Source organism: Henckelia pumila, chromosome 2, assembly GCF_033568475.1.
Source record: "Henckelia pumila isolate YLH828 chromosome 2, ASM3356847v2, whole genome shotgun sequence".
Lineage (NCBI taxonomy): Eukaryota > Viridiplantae > Streptophyta > Magnoliopsida > Lamiales > Gesneriaceae > Henckelia > Henckelia pumila.
The window spans coordinates 182704209-182721177 of NC_133121.1; the positions used below are offsets into that span (position 1 = coordinate 182704209).

The 16969-nt window shown below is 33.3% G+C and overlaps 1 protein-coding gene and 1 non-coding gene across 2 annotated transcripts; one reads left to right on the forward strand and one right to left on the reverse strand.

The window, feature by feature from the left end:
* Positions 1-1578: 1578 nt before the first annotated feature.
* On the forward strand, positions 1579-1685 carry LOC140885854 (small nucleolar RNA R71). The gene has a single exon (XR_012151268.1). It is a non-coding gene; the product is annotated as a small nucleolar RNA R71 (small nucleolar RNA).
* A 9709-nt stretch (positions 1686-11394) lies between these two features.
* LOC140879121 (uncharacterized) lies at positions 11395-11865 on the reverse strand. The gene has a single exon (XM_073282777.1). The coding sequence runs from the start codon at positions 11863-11865 to the stop codon at positions 11395-11397; it is 471 nt and encodes a 156-aa protein (XP_073138878.1).
* Positions 11866-16969: the final 5104 nt, after the last annotated feature.

The window sequence follows — 16969 nt, forward strand, 5'->3', positions numbered from 1 at the left end:
ATTTCATCACTGAGATTGTCCATATGCTTAGATATAAGTGCAGCTTCTAATGGTTCCTGAAAAGTATCCTGCATATAATCAAATAACAGTGAGTCTACTACATCCAGTTGAAAACATTCTTCATTATTCTGAGAAAATTTTAAAGCATTAAAAACGTCAAACAAAATTTTCTCTTCTCCCACTCTCAACAGCAACTCTCCCTTCTGGACATCTATTAGTGCCTTTCCTATTGCCAGGAATACCACGAAGTCCACGGGGAATATGAATTTGTCCACTTTTACAAGCACGTCCTCGATTATCCCCCGTGGATATTTGATGGATCTGTACGCCAGTTGTAACGACATTCTGGTGGACTTTGGTTCTCCCAAGCTCAATTTCCTAAACACAGAGTAAGGCATTAGATTTATACTAGCACCCAAATCACATAAAGCTTTATGAAATTGAATATCATTAATCACACAAGGGATAGAGAAACTCCCTGGATCTTTTTGCTTTAATGAGATTTTATTTTGCATCAGTGCTGAGCAATTCTCAATCAGACTGATCATTGCATGCTCCTCCAGTTTTCTCTTGTTGGAGAGGATCTCCTTCAAGAACTTCGCATAGCTTGGCATTTGCATCAGTGCATCGACGAAGGGAATGTTAATATTCAATTTCTTGAATACTTCCAGGAATTTGCCAAACTGAGAATCTAGTTTTGCTTTCTTCAGAGCTGCAGGAAAAGGTGGTGGCACAACAATTTTTGCTTCTGAAGTGGGTGAATGTGTTGGGATAGATGACTTACCTGAAATGTTTTTTGATGTAGCCAATTTTGGCTCTTTCTCGATCTGTGGTGCAGGCTCTAATGCCTTTCCACTCCTCAGTTCAATTGCTTTTACCTGCTCTTTCGGATTCTTCTCCGTGTCACTCGGCAAGGTACCTTGATCTCTGCTGGAGATTGTTTTGGCAAATTGCCCTATCTGATTCTCCAGATTCTTTATCGAGGCATCTTGATTCTGCATCCGGGTTTCAGTAGATGATATAAATTGCTGCATCATCTGCTCTAAATTCGATTTCCCTTCTTGAGGCTGTCTGTCGTAGTTCTGATTCCCATATGGCTTATTGTTCTGTCCACCCCACAAGAAATTTGGATGTTGTCTCCACCCTGGATTATAGGAGTTTGAGAATGGGTCATTCCTTGGGCGATTTTGATTTCCCATGTGACTTGCCATAACTCCCTCTGGTTGAGAAAATGTTTGACAGTCTTTCGTGAAATGTTCTGCACCACATTTTTCACACCACACTTCTTGAACTCGCATCACAGAGTTTCCTATACTCAGTTCCTCAATTCTCTTGTTCATGACTTCAAGTTGAGCGGCCACTGATGTGAATGCATCAACCTGATGAATTCCATTAGATTTCCGGGCTGCACTCCTTTCAGATAAAGGGTGATAGCTGCTAGATGTCATTTCCTCAATTAATTCATAACCATCCTCTGACGATTTTCGCAGTAAATTTCCACATGCAGCTGCATCTAACATGGTACGATTAGAGTAAGAAAGACCATAATAAAAAGTTTGTACCACAAGACCGTCTGGTAATTGGTGGTGTGGACATCTCCTCAGTAGATCTTTGTAGCGCTCTCATGCTTCATAAAATGTTTCCTGTTCTCCTTGGGAAAAAGTTGTGATGTCAGCTCTTAGCTTCATTGACTTAGATGGTGGAAAGTATTTGGTGAGGAAAGATTTCGCCAGATCATCCCAGGTAGTGATGGAACCTGCAGGTAAATTTGTCAGCCATGCTTTTGCCTTATCTCGTAGTGAAAAAGGGAATAAACGCAAACGAATAGCGTCATCAAAAACTTCCTGTATCTTGAATGTATCACAAATTTCCAGAAAATTTGTGAGGTGCACATATGGTTCATCAATGACAGTCCCGCCAAATTGAAGTGTGTTCTGAATCATTTGAAGAATAGGAGGTTTTATCTCAAAGTGATTTGCCACTACAGTTGGCCTGATGATGCTTGGTCTAGAACTTTCGATATTTGGCAAGGCGAGATCCATCATGGATCTGTAAACTGGTTGTTCTCCTTCTTGTTCTTCTTCCATTTCTTCTTGTTGTTGCCTTCTTCTTCTTCTGTGAAAAGTTCTCTCGATTTCTGGATCAAAAGGCACTAGTTCTTCAGATGAGTGTCGCATGCACTGCAAGAGAATCCTGCAGTTCACAGATGGAAAAGAGTGATTAAAATTGTAATAGAGAAAAATCAAATAAAACAAATTAACATTTCAATAGTCCCCGGCAACGGCGTCAAAAACTTGATCGACGGAAAACTAACACTTAAATTTGCTATAAAAATCTCTCAGTTCCAGTCGAAATAATCGCAAGTGCACGATTCAAGTTAAAATAAAATGTACTGAGTACGAGTATCGTCCTCAGGGACTAATCAATAATAATTTGTTTTTTTAATTTTTAACTACACAAAGTATCGAAAATTTAATTTTTGATTATATCTAACATTTAACACTAAGAATTCAATGTGAATAAATATAAATTTCACAACCAAGAAACCAATTCTTGCAACTGAAAATTAAAAATTTGAAAAGATTTTTGTTGGAATTTCGGTTCACCTTCCCCCTAATTGAACTGGACAATTGGAACTTAATTTATGCGCATAAGTTTGACAGAAATTCCTGAAACATTGACACTCTCTCTCGAGGTTATGTCCAACTAATCAAATCAGTGAAATAATTAAATCTCTCTAATTATTTATCACGACCGATTGCTTTGCGTTCTATGAATTCTACAGCTTTCGACCTGGTGGTCTATGGCTATCAACATGTACTAAATACCATATCTCTATGTATATTTTAAGTCCATGGATTCTATCATTCGTCCTAACTATGAACCTATCTCTCGACAGCAATTCACAATTTACGAATTTATGTTAAGGGTAGCTAATCATCAACATAGAGAAAAACATGATGAAATCAATTATAAACATAAATCCAATATCAATACATCCGGTGATTCAATCACACTACAGTGTTTCGGGGTTTGGATCCCCTTGATTCCAACAAAATAAAAGTTTAGCTACTGAACGTCATTACAAAATTCAATCTAAAAAGTGTTTTTCATAAAAAAAATCAGAAAAGATGAAGAGAAAAACTCCCAACGGAGATGAGAAATCTTCAATCTCCTAGCCGCCTCCTCCTGTGTCTGTGCGTATGTCCAACCCCCTGGATTCGTCTAAGAAAATCCTATTTATATGGACCAAGAGTCCTCATCAAACCAAATACCTAAAATAAAATATTTCCCACAATTACGCGTGAGCGCCCGAGCGGTAGAAAACAACCGCCCGGGCGCCTGAGCTCTGCCTCGAGGACTTTTCTTCAAAGGGGAGTGCGCTTGGGCGGTAGAAAATTGCCGCCCGGGTGCCTGGAACATGGCAACCTACTATTTTGCTCATTTGTGTGTGCGCTCGGGCGGTATAAAAGTGCCTCCCGGGCGCACTGCATTTTTCCAAAAAAATAAATTTCTTCTCTTTCTTTCCTCACGGCCTTATGCATGCATCGCCTTCTCACCAAAAACCAGCATTTTCTAGTGATTTCCTGCAGTATAAACAAATAAACCAGAGGAGTGATTACAAACATAATAAAACGATAAATAAAACAAGAAAGGTAAAGAACAGACAAAATGAAAACGAAACGAATGCAAAACTAACACAAAACATGCAAAAATAACGCACAAAAATGACTCCTATCATCTAACTATTAAACCAGGATGAAGCTTTTTAGACATCGATTGTTCTGACAATATTGCCAGAGATATCGACAAATGGGAAAGAGATATGAAAGTTACAAATGCGACTTCAATGGGAAAACTCAATAATGAAGATTATTTGGGCTTTTTAGAAAATTCCTTAGTAGGAATAGCTGGTAAATTCTGGGCTAAATATAAATTAAGTCCAAATTATAATTTAATTCTACCACAACTGATTCTTGATCGAAATCCAGGTAATATTGCTACCATTTTAATGAGACAGTTTATGAGAGATACTTCTTCATCCAACTTAGAGTCAAAAGAAAAAGCTTTAGACAAATTAATCAACCTAAAAATTTGCGACATGAGATATTTTAATCAATTTATTTGTGAATTTAATAAGTATATTTATGATGCAGGTGAATATGATAATCCCATATATGTTTGCATGGTCATCCAAAAGTTACCACCCCGTGGAATACGTATTTTGACTTTGAAGAGTTAAATTTGGAAAATCCAAATCAAACTTTGGGAGGATTAATAGGGGTGATAAGGAAAAAGATGACAAAAATCTGCAATAAAAGGCGGATGCAGAAACAAACTAAAAAAAGTTCTTTAGTGTGCGGAAACCTTGAATTACCTTCTCATTACGGATGTAATGAAAAGCGTAAGAAAAAGTCTCAATTCCGTAAAAACATTTTCAAACGGAAATTCAAAAAATTTAGGAAGTCAAATACATGGATTCCTAAAAGAAACAGAACTAAACCTGAGCACGACAAGAAGGTAAGAACCAAAACATTTTTCAAAAGAAAACCTGTTGGTAAAACATGTGAATGTTGGTTATGTCACAAAGAGGGACATTATGCCAATAATTGTCCCAAGAAAAACAATCCTCGAAACAAAATCAAATTTATAAATATAAATTTCGATGAAATTTCTTATGATATGTTTAATACTCTAATGCCCATTGATCATAGGAATGATGAAGATTGTGAATCAGTATATTCATTAGAAGAATCTAATGAAGACAGTAATGATAGTTCTTCCAGTTCAGATAATGAGGTATGTATGCCTATTTATTTTTGTAAGAAAATAGGAGAATGGAAGCCTGGAACAGAACTATACCATAACCAGATTACAACACAAAAGACTTGTAATCAAAATTCCACATATATCCCGGTTACTTTTAAGTTTCCTGGATATCATCAATACAGTGTCACGGCCTATGTGGACACAGGCTCTACTATATCAGTAATGCCTGAACACCTTATACCTAACCATCTGTGGAAATCAACCACACCAATTACTGCATCCACAGCATCGGGCACTGATCTACTGTTTGAGAAAGCCGCGGATATCATACTTCAGGTCAGCGGTGAGAAATTTCAATGTTTAATATATCAAGGAAACCATACAGGTATGAATTTTATTCTTGGCAATCAATTCTTCATTAAATACAGACCTTTTGTCCAGGAATTAGATCATATAGTTATTCATAAACAAGTACAAACTATCTTTATTGGAAAAACACGAACTATCAATACCTTGCCTTTAAATCACGTAGAGTGTCATAAAAAAACATCAAAGTGTCAACCAAAGCGTGGTGGATGAGGAAGGGATTGAAAAAATTCAAAGAATCAATCATGATGATTTTCTTCACTACGAAGACATCACTTTAGATGATGAATGGCAATCACAAATCAATACTCATTACCAAAATCAACGACTTCTTTCTCAAGAACTTAAGAAGAAAAAAATAAGTTTAGAAGAAGTGAAGAAAGAATTTAATTCTCAATTTGAGGAAAATCCTATTATACAATGGGATAAGAATCAAATTAAATGTGAGATTAAATTAATAGAACCGACAAAGGTCATTAGAGTAAAACCCATGACTTATGAATTAATTCACAAAGTTGAATTTAAAAAACAAATTAGGGAATTACTTAATCAAAAAATGATTAGGCCTTCAACGAGTACTCATTCATCCCCAGCATTCATGGTAAAAAAACATACATCTGAAGGAAAACCTCAAAAATGGAGAATGGTCATTAACTATAAATTACTAAATGATCATACTGTTACAGATGGATATTTTATTCCTAAAAAGGAAACAATTATAAATTGTATTCAAGGATGTTTGTTTTTCTCCAAATTTGACTGCAAGGCGGGATTCTGGAAGGTAAAAATGGAAGATCATTCAGTTAACAGCCTTTAGCACGCCCGATGGACATTATGAATGGCTGGTTATGCCATTTGGTTTAAAAAATGCGCCAAATATATTTTAACGAAAAATGGACAATATTTTTGGAATACACCATGAATATTGAAAAGTTTACATAGATGATATATTAGTCTTTTCGAAAAATCGGGAAGAACACAGACAACATCTTATGATAATTTCCAAAGAACTAAATCATCACGAATTAGTTCTTAGCAAAGAAAAATCCATCTTTGAAGTTCAAAAAATTGACTTCTTAGGTCTTGAAATCGATAATGGAAGAATAAGTTTACAAAAACATATTCTGACTAAAATCGATGGTTTTCCAGACAAACTGGAAAGTAGAGATCAATTAACAAGATTTTTAGGGTGTATAAATTATGCCAGAGAACATATTCCTCAATTAGCCGCTTATACAATTGATCTAACTAGAAAGTTAAAAAAGAATGTTTCATGGTCATTCGTCCAAAAGGACATTGATCAAATCCAAGCAATTAAAAAGGCTTGCTCAACTCTCGAACCATTAAGGTTGCCAAATGAGCACGACTTTTTAATTATTGAAACTGATGCTTCTGATCAATACTGGTCAGCAGTCCTTAAAGCAAAACCTCCCAGTATAAACCGGGAATATATATGTAAATATGCGAGTAGAACGTTTAATGCTGCAGAGTCACGATATGCTACGTTTGAAAAAGAATTGTTAGCAGTTAAACGAGCATTCGAAAAATGGGAAATTTTCCTCCTTCCAACAAAATTTCTTGTTAGATCAGATTCTAGTTATCTAAAAACTTTCAAACATCTGCTTTAACTAAAGTTTTGTCCAAAAGCCGACTATTGCGTTGGCAGTTATTCTTTAATCAATTTTGCTTTGACATTGAACATATTGCAGGATCAAAGAATTACTTGGCTGACGCCTTAACACGAGAAATGGCTGATAAGGGAAGAGGGAAAATGAAAAACAAAAGCTTTTCATGAATGAAACACGAAGATCAGATATTCAATCATCTCGACAAAAGGAGTCATATTTCCACACCGGAAAAGGATTGAATATATCTCAAGAAAATCATAAAAAACTAAACGATGTTCTGACAGCCTATGAATATGGAGACAAAAGACTCCTGATTCAAACACTTCATTCAATTTCAAAAGATTTTGAAATCAAAGAAAAAATAATTGTTCCAGCATTACCACAACATCTGATGGATATGATAACAGAAAAATCAACGGTAAGTGCTAAACAAGAAAGAATGGATTTGATACAAAAGTATCATGTTTCATCCCTATTATTCCGAACCATTGATAGGCATGGAGGACCTGCGGTTATTTTTCGACAAGAATTAACCGAATTTAGCAAGGAACACCGGGCTCTATTAGATTATGGGATGATAGCAGCATTTGTGTTACCTATCCAAATGAAACTCGATAATATGCCGAAAAACTTAGCCGACACCATTAATCAAATGATTGATGGAGGAAACTCACCAGAAGTCAATAACCCTATCTGCTCTATTTTGGTTAGCATTCAAAGCATAACGCCAGAATGGGTTAATACTACTCAAGGTATTCAATATATCCCAAGTTATCATATAGTAACTTTGAGACGAATTCCATATCGGAAAAAGGAACTCTTCATTAATAGAGACAACATTGGATCACTGTTCCCAATAACTCAATCGGATTTCACAGTAAAAATCACTGATGAAATGCTTACAGAACAAAGAGGAAAATTGGTGCAAGATCTAAAAAGATCATTAGTTGACTGTGAAAGCAATTTCTATTTTGTCAATAGTAGCAGTCAGTTCATATTATATTCCCAAGATGCATTCGGAAGATTCACAAGGATTGGACGAAAAATCCTTCGAGGAGATGTTTTCATGAGCCCAAAAGTAAAGATATGGTACGAAAAGAGTATCGGTCTTCTCCAAAATTATGAACCTATTGAAGATGATTATGAAGTAGAAGCCCAGTTCTGGGATGATCTTGATGACGTAGAAATTCATAATATAGAAAATATGATGGAAAAATAAAAACGTTATTGTCTCTTGTACGTTGAAGTCTGTATTTACTTTATGCAGTGTCAAGTCTTATCCTATGGAAAAAATACTTCACCATGTGACGATGGGGCCCAATGTGTACCCGACATAGTAAGTGCGATTCCATGTATGTTTAAGTAAGTTTGAAGTCCATAGTTTGGAGTCCGTAAAAAATAAGTTTGGAGTCCGTGTTTGAGATCCGAAAGGAGGTCTTTAAATAGAATTCATCTCTTCAACATGGGGGAGGAGAAAAAAAAAATTGTAATAGAAGCTTTCGAGTCTTGTAATCTTTTCTGAGCAATAAAAGTGTGTTTGTTTGTGATATATCTTCTCAAAACTTCCATTTATAACTGAATAGCCGTAAGGCCTAACCGGTGTCCCTCGTTTCCATTAGCCGTTAGACAAGTGGTCGCCAGGCTGCAGGATTTGGACTGTAAGGATGGTTGAGATATTTGGAAGCTGAAAGAAGATTTATCTCAGGTAAATCCCTCGTTAAATTTTATAAGAACTTTCGGCTTCAATATGGACGCATTCTGTACTCCTCAAAGTGAAATTATGAACTTTGGTATCAAAGCCATGATTAACATAAGTTAATTAGGGCAATTAGTAAGGAAAAGGACCATTTTAAAGTGGTTATAAAAGCTGAAGGACCAAATTGAATTTTAGTTCAAACCTTAGGGATGTATTTGAAATTCTCCCCTTTGTTACCTGATTACGCTTATGTTATGTGAATTGCATGCTTTTAGTTTTGTCAAGTAGGTGTTCGAGACAGCCCACTACACATAAGTCTTTATAAATTGGGAGACATTTCTCATTTTCATAAACATCATGTGTGGGAAAAAAATTGGCTTAAACAGATATCTAGTCTCAGCTCAGGAATTTCAGATTTCCACATTTTACCGACCCAAACAAAATTTTGCTGGAATAAAATAGGGCTTATCACTTGGGCTTTTGGGATTAAAAGGGTTTTTTCGGTGTCATTTAGAGCTCTTTTGATTACAAAAGCGGCAACTTAAAAAAAAAAAGCTTAAATAAGTTCAGATTTTTTAAGTTATTTTATTTTATTTTAAAAAAATTAAAATAGAAGTCATTTTGGTGTTTAGATAAATTTTAAAAAGTGATTTTATTTTTATTTTTAAATTTAGTTAGACGTAAAATCTCAAATTCGGAAATTCTAGTTTTTAAGAAAACAACTTTTGTAACCAATTGCAAGAATTTTTAAGAACAATATCTTTTTTTTAAAACAAATAATAAGTGTTTTAATTACCTCCTAGATTATCTAACCAAATGAGCTCTTAATGGAAGTATTGACTGAGGGCTAACCTCGGGAAAATTTGAAACATTAAGGATTATTTTTACCAAAAAAAAAAAATTAAATTAAATCATAAACAAAGTCAAACCAAATTGAAATGCATCGATTCTACAAATTATAGTGGACCCTAACTTTAGGCACCTCGCGGAAATTACACTTTTTAATAAAGATTTTATCAATCATACCCTTATTATTATTTTATTTTAAACAAATTTTTTGGAGTTTGATCTTCTTCTTCTTCTTCTTCTTCTTCTTCTTCTTCTTTCGTTTTTTTTTTTTTTTTTTTTGGAGTTTGATCTATTGAAAATGGACTAGCTAATAATTTTGAGCCCAAATTCCATAATTTTACTTTGGCGTTACGTTTGTATAATCCATGTTGATTTGCGTTTGTTTCGAGATCAGTTGGGTGACTTAACTCGATTTGTGATTTGTTGTTGGGAAGTTGTTTCTTCTTTCAATTATTTCTCATGTCTTCTTTTCAAAGATATCCAAAATTTTAAGATCTTTTTAATTTTTAAATCAATACTAATAATGAAAATTAAGAACATTGATAATATAAAACCATCATGTGGTTCAATGGGGAATCCATATCTATAGCTAAATTAATTAATTAATGTCCATGACTTTTAATATTTGACCTTATCTCTAACTTTTAAATTCAATTACCACTTCGTTTAGGAAAATATGTCATATAGATAAGCACAGGATGATAATAAAATCCATAATATTAATCATAATCGTGATGATTTTAAAGTGATAAAGATTTACCACAATATTGATAAAAGGGAAATGACTTATCTTATTTTAAATTTTAGTCCATTAACTCACTTCATTTTAGGTTTTTGTTCATTAACTTGTCCAACTTTGATTTTGGTGTATTAACTTTTAATCTCTGGTTAATTTTGATCTAATTGTTAATATGACGTCGAGAAAGTCAACATATTTGAGCATCAATGTCAGCAAATTTTGGTGTCATGTCAGTACTCAGATCACCAAAAAATCAAATTTCCAATACTTAGTGAGCTAGAACCCAAATATGACAATTTACTATAAAAATAATATTTTCGCGAGTGAAAAAAGCATTTTTCGTGGTTTAAATTGGATTCTAATTTTCTAACTATAAAATTGTTGGTTCATTAATATTTTGACTTAACTCACACTTGTATTAATTATTTTTTCTTCAGAGGGCATGGTTTTAGACATATCAACAATATTTAATATTATATCGACGTCATATATATCAAAATATAAGACTTCATTTCATATCTCAGCAAAAAGGGACTAAAAATAAAATAAGCCCAGTTATATTGCACTAAAACCTAATTTTACTAATTAGAATACCAAAACGTGCACTAGGCATACCACATGTCCACCTGAGAATTTGCAAGAAATTTTCGATCCCAATTTTATTTTATTTTTTATCGATCTATTTTTTTTTGGGGACAAATGTCAATGAATGACTATTTTTTATGTGCATATTGAAAAGTCTTTGGTTTTGTTAATTAATTTGCATTGAAATTCGCAAACATGATGTCAAACGTCATACAATTATTATGTTAAATTAAACTAAATAAAATAATGTTAACTAGCGTGATGGCAAGTAATACTTAAATAAATTATAAATATTTGGTTCAAAACTTAGACCAAACCTACTAATGAACTATTCCTAAACAAAATTAAAAAACACTTTTTTTATAATAAAAAAAACTTTAGTATTTGGTTACAAAAATAGTATTAAAAATACACCTAAAAAAGCGTTTTTTTAGAAATTAAAATTTCTAGAATTTGGATTTTTTGCTTCTAATTATATTTTTTAAAAAAACACTTTCCAACATTTATCCAAACATCGCTTCTGTTTGCTTCGCTTCTGTTTGCTTTTCTTTCTTTTTTTTTTTAAAAATAAAAACACTTTAAAAAACCGAATTCAAGCATTTTTTAAACTTACAACTTCTACTGTTCTACATCCAAACTTGGAATTAATTAAAATGTATATTTTAAAAAAATAAGTTTTATTTCTTTTTATTTAACCAAAACTAGGGAAGCAAAAAACTTGATATATTACCCAAAAAAGTACATTAATTTTTGTGACATCACTACATGGAATCACCATTTTTTTCTGCAACGTAATTCATCAACGAGCTGGCTTTAGGTGACCTAGGCATCTCCGGAATCCTATTCCCGGAATAATCATAATATATCACGCCCGAAAACTGCGGCGGCCGGCACTTGTCTCCCATCAATATAGCTTTCTGCCACAATCCAACTTCCACGAACCCTTCTTCATGCAACCCTTTATCCCCGGCATCGGATTCCGGTGATCCATCGCCGGCTTTCTTGGGCAGTGGAATAGTCTTGTGGCTCGGGGTTCCGATGATCTTATGTGTAACTTCTTCTGCATCAGAATTACTTGATCCCTTTGGCGCACACTTTCTTGGGACTTTCTTTGCATGGTGATGTTTAGCACATAAAGATACAAGAATTGAGATGGAAACAAAGAGGCCTATTGCTAGAGGGATGGGATTGATTATATTATCTTGTGTGTATATTGGCATGGGACGAACCATTTTGTGTTTTTTTTCAACTAAATTTCGCGAAATCTTTTCGGGGTTTTAAGGGTTTTGATGCTGGTAGAGGATGAAGATCATGAAAATAAAGGTGGAGGAATTAGTAGGATTTGTAATTCGTGTTTGTTTTTATATGTGGTATTATTGTTTGGTGTTTGGTAATTGTATGAATACTTTGTAGTAGTTAGAAGGTGGGGACGAGACAAATTCAACGTTTTTGGTTACTTAGTAGTGTTAATGAAGAGTATGGTGGATGGTGGTTTAATTAAACACCTAAAATTTTGAGTTTGATTTTTTTTAAAAAAATAATTGGGAAAAGGACGTTTAAAAATTATAATTTAGAAAAATCCAATGTCAACTTTCAAATGAAATTGGGCTTTTTGTAGGTTAGAGTTGGAAAATATTTTTAGAGCAAGGAGCCAAGGATGATGCACATGGACATTGATTTCCTTCGCATTTGTGCGACGGTGAAGCCATGCCAAATCGAGATTTCAAAATCACCTAGGCAAAAACTAAAATAATAATGTTTGGAGCAGGCCGCTCGCAAGAAAAAACTGACCGACCGGTTCATCACACATGTAGTGAAAAATAATATTTTAACATAAAAAATAATATTTTTTCTTGAGCCGGGTCTTATAAAACTAACCCGTGAGACAGTCGATCTCATAAATAGTAATATTTTTAACATAACAAATAATATCTTTATCTAGTTTTTTATGGATAAATAGTAATTTTAGATTTTTGTGCTACGTACAAATAATTTTATGTATAAATTCTATTGTTTATAATGTTTTAGACTCGCCATATATATATATCCACCTTTGCCAATATGAGAGATGTATCTCTCCCTGTTGATGCCAATGAGTAAAACGCTCCTCAAACACTTCATCGTCACGCTTGGGCTGAGGGAATAGTGATCATATACGTTTTTTTTCAATTCAAGTTATTTTTAAGGTATTATTCTAACGGTTCATTAATATTAGACGATTTTTTTTCTTGGGTAACGATATTTATATGAACGTATACTACTGAAATGAGTCAAATGACCTCTTGTATATTCAATAAATGGATGACTGATATATGAACGTACACCACTGAAATTACGTCTTGTATATTCAATAAATGGATGTCATATTTAGGGCTGGGATACCGAACAGAAATACCGAATTTTCGGCATACCGTACCGAATTTTTTTTGATATATAGATAATTTTTCGATATAACAAATTTTTTTCGGGTATCTATACGGTATCAATATGAATTTTTTCCATACCAAAATTTTAAAATTTCGGTATCGATAACGATATGAATTTTTTTCTACCGATATTTTTGTTACGGTATACCGAAAACCCACCCCTAATCATATTAGTCGGTGTTAGCTTTAAAGTCAATAAAAAATCACCTGCTATACACACATATTTGTATTTAACGACGTTATTATTTATTATCAATCGCATGTGTTCGACTGTTCGTTTAAATGGGTCGTTAACAAATTAATATTTAAAAATCCCACACCGAACACATGCACATATACCCAATAAAACAAAACCTGTTTCTTAAAAATTATATTTTAAATAAATTACGGTATATTTATATATATATATATATATATATATATATATATAAATATTTCACAACCTCATCCCCGACCACTAAAACCCCGTACCGAATAACTAAAACTCGATACCGAGTTTTAGTGGTCGGAAACGAGTTGGACATCATTGGTTGGACAACTAAAAATTTCTATATATATATATTAAAAAATGTCTAACTACTCTTCATGCATGCATACCGTGTTTCTGTTTTGGTGTCAATTGACTCAATTTGATGGAAAATAATTGAATTTTATTTTTCTCTTGGGTTATTCACGCAATAAATATTTGGTCTTTATTCTATAACGTGGATATTTCTAGTACAAACATTTTTTATGTGTTAGGTGTTTCTTCAACAATCTGATAAAATATGACTTTAAAAAAATCAACTTATAACATAATTAAAGACCCAATTTTACTATTTAAATAATTAAAAATAGATCAATTAACATTAAAATTTTAATAATTTTTAGGAAATCCAGTAATATATAATGGGGGCAATTAGTAGCACATAAAAAGTTGACTTGTGGTTAAATCGTGCTTCCATGATGTTGAAACTTGAAAGGTATAGCATAATTTAAAATATTAGGAGAAAGTCAGAAAGATTATAAGAATAGTACTTTAATATAAAATATTAGACTTCACGAAATATTGACGTCCTCATATAACAATCTATTTGTTTAATTAATTAATTCGTAATATTATCTTTCTTACTGTATGACCATGCATGATTATATAAATTTTCGGATCGTGACACATGCGATATGCATATTTCTATAAAAAAAATATGGAATGAAGAATTTTTTTAATTTAAAATAAAATTTAATTTTCGAAATTGAAATGGTTGAAAAGAAAAATATATATAATATATTAAAACTGCATAGGTGTGTTTTAGGAAAATATAAAATTACATCAATACTCCTTATACGGTAAAATTATAACAATCTGTGTAGAGGGGCTAAATACACACAATAAAATTTCTTTGATACTTCAAAATTTTTCAACGTACGGTTATCTTAGCGGTTAGACTAAAAAAACTCAAGTTTCTCAGCTTGTTTAAGAATGGTTAGACGCTGAAAGTATTGCGAAAAAGGTCCAACGGTTCTGATTGATTTTAAAATATTTTCAATAAATTTTAAGTAATAAAGGAATAATGTAGATAATAAGTGACACAATATATTATATAAGTTGGAAGATATTTATTTTCTACGCCTCCTTTCGGTTTGGAAAAAATCTATTAAAAGACTTTGGTTTATGCTGTTGGGATCGGTTGTGTGTGTAGAGATGAGTGAATACACAATTTTAAAGAAATTTCAAAGATTTGCGAGTATGACAAATGATTTTGTTAGGGTTAGCTAAACAAGACTGGTTTTCTCTGTCTTAAAAATGGTTTGGACCAAAAAATATAAACGGCCCAAGAGTTTTTATGATTCTTTTATACTCAGGAAAACACAAACAAGATTAAATAGCAGTTAAGTAATAACACAAGAGTTATGGAAGTTCGAAGATAAACTTCTATGCGTCTCCTCTTCTTCTATTTAGGAAAGAATTCACCAGAATACTTAGAATTATACAACTCTTGTATACAACTCACTACAATACTAGGACTTATTCCTTGCCTAAACTAGAACTCCTAGTATTCAACAAGTTAAGACAACACATCTTAAGTACAAATATACAAGTAAGATAAATGAATGAATCCTCATATTCAAACTAGCGAGCAAATCCTTCAACAGTTTCATATGAGCATTTGATAGATTGACTCGAAGCTCTTGATGATCCTTAATGATCTGATATATAGACGTGTGTGCTTGGGGTTGAGAAAATTAAATGTAGAACTTTTTAAGTGCTCAAACAATGCAAGTTTCTGATGATGCGCGTAGATATCTTTAGATGCCTTCAAGATCACCTTGCATCTTCTATTTATAGCCAGAAATGTCAACGTTCGATTGAACTCTTCATTAAATGGTTGGAGTAAATATATCTAATTTCTTCTTAAATCCTTGTACCTTCTCAATAAATGCGGGACACGACTCTTTCCCAAAATAGATGAGAGCGGTTTCTGCAACTGCTAAAGTGAACTGTCCTCGGGTACCATTTCTGGCAAAGATTTTGAACATTTGAATCTTTAACATTTATTGCTATCAACTTGTCTTCTCTTTAAAGTACTTGGGTGTGAATTTTCTTTCACGAATATTGAAACTAATGTATCAATTGAACAACAATATCTCCAACGATAATATATTCAACACTTTGAGGTTTTGAGCAGTTTAAAGCCGTTTGACAAATTGTGTTAGCGGTTTGAGTTTTAGATCAGTTTAAGCTTGAGTGAGCAGTTCAAATTTTTTGACGTTCTTGAATATATAATTGGTCTTGAACTATTTGAAATGGTTGAACTATCATGATCATTAGTTTTGAATGGTTCTGAGTTGGTGAACTGTTGCGATGATCTTCAGAATCGTTGACCAGTTGGCAGTCTTGAACGATTTTGATTACTTGCAATACAAGTTAATGCCTTAATTTTTATTATAACAATGAGACATTTGTTATCACCAAAACTAAGAAATTTAACATATACAATATAGTGACCCGACTCGGATCTCCTACTATAGTCTTAATGAGAACGCAATCAAAAATAACTTAATCAATACGATAAAATATATTAAACAGCGGAAACTAAAATCGGGTTACAACCAAATTGAATAATAATAAATACCAAATAAAAGCTTAATCTAGAAGTCACCGATGACTCTTGCTACCAAGCCCTGGTCATAGACTAACCACTAATCTCGCTTCTGGTCCACCTACATATATGTACCGTCGAATGAGATGTCCAAAAAACACTATAACATGGACGTGAGAGCTAACATCCAGTACAAAAGTAGCGAGTATACAAGTCTATATGATGCATGCAACATGAATGATCTGGCTAACTGGGATCAAATCTGGAATAACATGCTCAGAACATAAGTGCCTCCAGTTGGCACACGCTGCTCCGAATATTCTGTGGGTGCCACACATACTGAACCAGATCTTGGACTATCACCATCTGAGTAAACTGCACATGTTGCACCGTCGGTCCAGTGGGTTTCACACAACACCCGATCGTACAAAAAAAACCCTAGGGCTGAGCGACCCTAGAAACAACTAGTTATCTCGAAAGGATAACATACTCAACATGATATGTCAATACCGTATACAAATCATGAACAATATAATATCATGCGTCTCATGTCAGATAGTAATGCAATCCATAATAATACAACACATAAACATGAATACTCAACTGGCTATCTCAGTCTGTACTTAAGTACTTTACTAAAGTAGTCCTAGTAGCCTCAGTCTAGAGTCTAAGCCTACAAGCCAATATTAACCATATCATTAATACTTATCTAAAAAGCCTAAAATAGACTAATAGCTACTTCGAATAGCTTCTAAGATATCTAGACTTATACCTGCGTTCGTCGTCAGTCCTCTGATGTTGTGGGGCCTCGGGTTGCTAATCTCAAATCT